The following is a 5,120-nucleotide window of genomic DNA, read 5'->3' as shown; positions in this document are numbered from 1 at the left end:
CTTCGTGATGCTTGGCTCCAAATATATAACTTCTTCCTCGAGCTTTAGGATATGTTTGGCAACCTAGTATGACTTAACAGTATATAAACCACTCCTCGTATAGCTCGAACAATATGTGTTTTGATGTGGGGTTCAACTTATAGACAAACCTCGAATTACGATATATCTTCATGCACAACAAAAGTCTCCAGCATTTCAACCCTCACCCTTTAGAAATTTCTCTAATAACATCACTAACTAATGTTCTGGACCTGGACAGCCTTGCAGATGAAGTAAGAATCCAAGGATCTTCACATGCCTTCACCTCAAAACCTGAATGAATTTTCTGTCTTATTCCTAATAGCAATAATTTCCACGCAGCTGATAAGCTAGTCTATACATGTGAAGGGGTATGTATATAGCACTATTTCGCAAAGGTGAACTAAATCTATAATACCTGCTGCACAAAATCCAAGCCAAAATGAATCATGGATATTGGACCAATGAATTCCTATTTTGGGTGGATTGAAGCTCCACCAAAAGTGTGCAATGGCATTCGTTAGTTATTTACAGATGCCCAAAGAGAGAAAGAAGTTGGACATAACATATGTGAGGAGAGCTAACACAATGGATTTGATAAGGATTTTTCCTTTCCTCCTTTTGATAACCATTGGCTTGACCATCCATTTACTTCGATTTGTAGAAGAAGGCAAACAAATTGCATTTCGACCCACTGTGATCTTCAGGTATCTCCAAATAAGTCCACATACCAACTTCATGTTAGATTCCCAAAGAATCTTTGATTGCTTGTTTTCGATCCCCAAGAATTATCTTACCAAAGATTATAGATAACTTTAGTTAATGCATTGTTTTGAGGTTTCCCCATAAATCTTTACTGCTTTCATAATTTCTTTACATTTACAAGACTCTGCTTTACAAAAGAAAAGCTACATCATGAAAAAGTTAGACATAGGGGACTCACGCTGGAGGCGCGCATCCTTGATATTTTCCTTGACTCTCAACATGATTAATAAGGCAAATGAACCTTTCGTTCATAGAATAAATAAGAAAAGAGACAAAGTATATCATTGACGTACAATATTCCTTTTAACTGGCCATTCATGAGAACTTTATACTTAACAATATGAGATACACTGCATAATCCAATCGATCCAAGTTGTAGAGAAGCCCATATTTTCCTTTACAACTCTAATAAAGTTTCATTCCATCATGTCATAAGATTTTCTAGTATCTGATTTCATTGATATTGTTTTGGTCATATTTTCTATTTTTGTTCGAAGCAAACATCTCATAAGCAATCATAATATTATCTGAGATCTGTCGCCCATCAACAAAAGCTGGCTGAGTTTCTAAGATATGAGCATGTGGATCTTTCTTTAGGGTGGAGAAGTTATCAATATTTTGTTGGAACTGGTTTTTTACGAAATTATTTTAGACCATTTTCGGTAAATTTTCGGGCGAAAACGTTCGTCAGAATAACCGGATGTTAGACATTATAAAGTAGTGTAACAACATGTCATAATCGGAGTTGATTTGAATAAAAAATAAAAGTTCAAAATAGGTTACCTAAAGAGTTTAAAATGTAATACTTGTAAAATATCCCATTATAGTATACAACATTTATGTTGTGAGTGTCGCCTATGTTGCACAGTTACAGACGAAAATGTTATATTGTCCGGTTTAGTAAAAAATTGTTACATCCTCCTTTCATAGACTGTATATATGTTTGACCTACTTTTGCAATAGAATTGAAGATGATAAAGACGCCACATATATGTTTTCCACAATTTGAGATATCTCATAAATGGAATTTCGAACTTTTTAGCTAAGACTGTGAGATCTTTTCATATAGAACTTTGTTACATTAGTTGTTCTATTTTGTTCTAGTTACCGAGACTGCCTCAAATTTGAATAATAGAATAGCCCTTTGTTGTAAGAAAAAAAAAAGACTGCATGGTTATTTTTTTTTTTTTAAATTCCTACTACGGACATTTGCATAATTCACCATAAACTTAAAACAAAAATTGTTTCGTCAACACATTTAATCATTTAATTAGGTTATTAAATATTTTGATTTTTTATTTATAATGTTGTATTTTCTGTGGGCTCAAAAGAGAAAATTCAGTGGCTAAATTTTCAAAAATTATATCATTTTCATGTAAACTTTTGCAATAAATGTGTAATAATGTAAAATTTGAGAATATCGTTCTATATAAATTAATGTTTAAGAGATTTTTATATAAGTCCCCAATCTAGATAAGTGCGGGTTTATAATCAATTCAAATGGAACTCTGAAAATGATCATGTGGGTGAAGATGTTTTACGAGCAAGTTTCTTATAAAAACTTCGAGTATGAACAACTGAAAGTTGGCAGATTGTAATTGTGTCAGATGCTCATCACTTGCAAAAAATAAAGAAGAGGAGAATGTACAACTTGTCTCACAGAAGAAATGTAAACAGGGTATGAAAAATAGACTTAGGCTGAATCAGTTTCCTCGAAGAAGTATTTGAACTCAAGAAGCCTTGATGATTGCCAATCTGCTTTCCCTTCACCACCAAATGAAAACACACACATAACCAAAGATTTCACATTTGTACGAAAGGAAGCATGAGTTAAGGAGCAACGTGAATGAGGTTATGTACCTTTGCAGCGTCCTTGAGAGGTCCCCAACACTCAATCCGATTGTATTTAGGTGTGCTTGAATGGAAATAAACCCATACATAAGCATTCATTAGCTCAGGGTTCTCTCTAAACATGACTGAATCTCCATAGATCACAACTTTTAGCCCCTATGAACCACAATGCCAAAGAGTTACGACTCATTACTCATTTCTGCATTTCTTTTGAAAAAAGGGAAAAAACTAACCAAAGGCAGTTCCTTGGAGAATATGTGATACCTAAGCTCTGCAGCCACATCCTGCAATACACTAAGCCCACTAACACAACAATGAATATGTAACCGCATCTCGTCGTTCACCTTCTTCCACTCAGCAACCACATCGTCTCTCTGGTACCAGCCTTCTAGTTGATCCAGGTTGATGATGTTTGAGATGGTTAAGGTCAAGTTAGCGGTGAAGTCACAGTGTGAAAGAATATATGTGCGAGGTGTTATAATCCCTCCGCTAGCTTTAGTCTCCAATGTCTCCCCTAAGAACTCCACTTTGAGCTTTGAGGAATCAAAGTTTGCTTGTGGAACTAAAAGCCTTACAGCCTAATTCAAAATCATTAACATTCACAATCTGAAGCATCTCAATCGAACATTAAGAGTTCAATTTCATATACATATGGTGAAATTTTTTTTTAAAAAAAAAAAACTTTGGCTCACCTTGGAAACTAAAGTATTGTGGGAGATGCCACCGTCGCTAATGGCTGAGCTTCGAGGAACCCTAATTCTTGTCCTCAGGAGCTTGCTGCAGAAACGGGGATGGTGGCCGATGAATTTTCGATTGGGATAAAACAGAATTGGATTGTGGTAATAAGGAAGGATGTGAGAAGCCATGAGAGGAACATAACAGCATGGTTAATGCATGAGCTGATCCTTCTTCATTGTTCATCTTCCACCATTTTTGTCTGAGAGAGAGAGAGATAGAGAAATGTGGGAGAGAGGATGTTATTATTCAAAGATACACACAGCCACAAATTGAGTGTCTCTGCGGAGCTTTTTTCTCCACACAATCAACAATTTACAATTCATTTGAGATTTTTCCAAATATTATTATCTTTTCTTATTGAGTTCAGTATTTCTCCACGTAAGCAACCCCCTCTGGATAAAATGATATGGTCCAATTATTATTGAATTTTTTACATCTAGAAACACTTTCTCACATCTATCTTATTAAAACTGAAGTACAAAATGAGATTGTTTGGAAACATGTATATGAGTTTAAAAAATAAGAGTGTTTGGTAACATGGATTGTAGTCTTTTAAAAAAATATTACTTTTGTTTGGAAATAAAAATAGTAGTATTTAGCAAAAAAAGTAATGGGCTTATGTTATTAAGAAAAATTGAAAGTCCATCATATTATAAGAAATTATCTATTTGGGTCAGTTTTAAAATGAGTCAAATCATTTAAACTTTTTTTTCAAAACTAACCATAAAACAAAATTTAAACTTTATATACATATTTCAAATCAAAATAATAATTCAAAATTGATTTACATCATAAATTAATTGAAAAATATACATATATTCAAAAATGAATTTTTACTAAACTCTTTTTCAATAACCATTACTTTTGTTTGAAAACAAGGATAGTATTATTAAGCAAAAAAGTAATGGGCTTATGTTATTAAGAAAAATTGAAAGTCCATCATATTATAAAAAACTATCTATTTGAGCCAGTTTTAAAATGAGTCAATCTAATTGCCTAAAACTTTTTTTTCTAAACTAACCATAAAACAAAATTTAAACTTTATATACATATTTCAAATCAAAATAATAATTCAAAATTGATTTATATCATAAATTGATTGAAAAATATACATATATTCAAAAATGGATTTTTACTAAACTATTTTTCAATAACCATTATAAAAAATGTTGTCAACATATATATAAGAAAAATACAATACGAAGCCCAATTTGAAATACCAACTCAAATTATGGTTTTTATATTTCATATTAAGTTTTTAAAATATAATATATGTAATTATTTATATGATGGTACATATAAAATACGATTAATTATATGATGACAATATACGATACATAATAATGACTAGGGATGGACTTTCGGTTACCCATACGAGTTTGGTTCTGATCGATTTGCATTTCAGATTTCCGGGGTCAAAGATTTCAGCCCTATTAGGATGTTTCTAAATTTTGGTTTGAGTGTGATTCAGACCTTTGCGGGTTTGGTTCGAGTTTGGATCCATTTAAATTATTTTTAAAGGTTTAAATCATTATATATTTTAAATTTCTCAAAATCTATAAATAAAATAATATATTTCCTATAAATTTAAATAAGATATGTCAGAATACCTAAGCTTAACATATCAATTGGCATTTAAAATTTTTGGATACAAAATCAATAAATATTTTAAGTATTTTTGGTGATTTGAGTATACCTTAACTATTTCAGATATTTACTTTTGACTATCTATATATATTTTCAAGTAT

At 31.8% G+C, this 5,120-nt stretch overlaps 1 protein-coding gene across 2 annotated transcripts; it reads right to left on the bottom strand.

The window, feature by feature from the left end:
- Positions 1-2,306: 2,306 nt before the first annotated feature.
- LOC106416069 (magnesium dechelatase SGRL, chloroplastic) lies at positions 2,307-3,700 on the bottom strand. Of its 2 annotated transcripts, none has more exons than XM_013856904.2 (4): positions 3,327-3,700; positions 2,868-3,212; positions 2,644-2,790; positions 2,307-2,547 (listed from the first exon to the last, which is right to left on the bottom strand). In XM_013856904.2, exons 1-4 carry the CDS (start codon positions 3,498-3,500, stop codon positions 2,440-2,442), a joined length of 774 nt encoding a protein of 257 aa, XP_013712358.2. In that variant the 5' UTR covers positions 3,501-3,700; the 3' UTR covers positions 2,307-2,439. The 2 variants fall into 2 exon arrangements, with proteins under 2 accessions (XP_013712358.2, XP_022549500.2); XM_022693779.2 differs by having other exon boundaries at positions 2,307-2,538.
- Positions 3,701-5,120: the final 1,420 nt, after the last annotated feature.

The sequence above is a fragment of the Brassica napus genome, chromosome A10, assembly GCF_020379485.1.
Source record: "Brassica napus cultivar Da-Ae chromosome A10, Da-Ae, whole genome shotgun sequence".
Classification (NCBI taxonomy): domain Eukaryota; kingdom Viridiplantae; phylum Streptophyta; class Magnoliopsida; order Brassicales; family Brassicaceae; genus Brassica; species Brassica napus.
The sequence above is the reverse complement of the archived record's forward strand: the minus strand, read 5'-3'. Positions and strand labels throughout refer to the sequence as shown.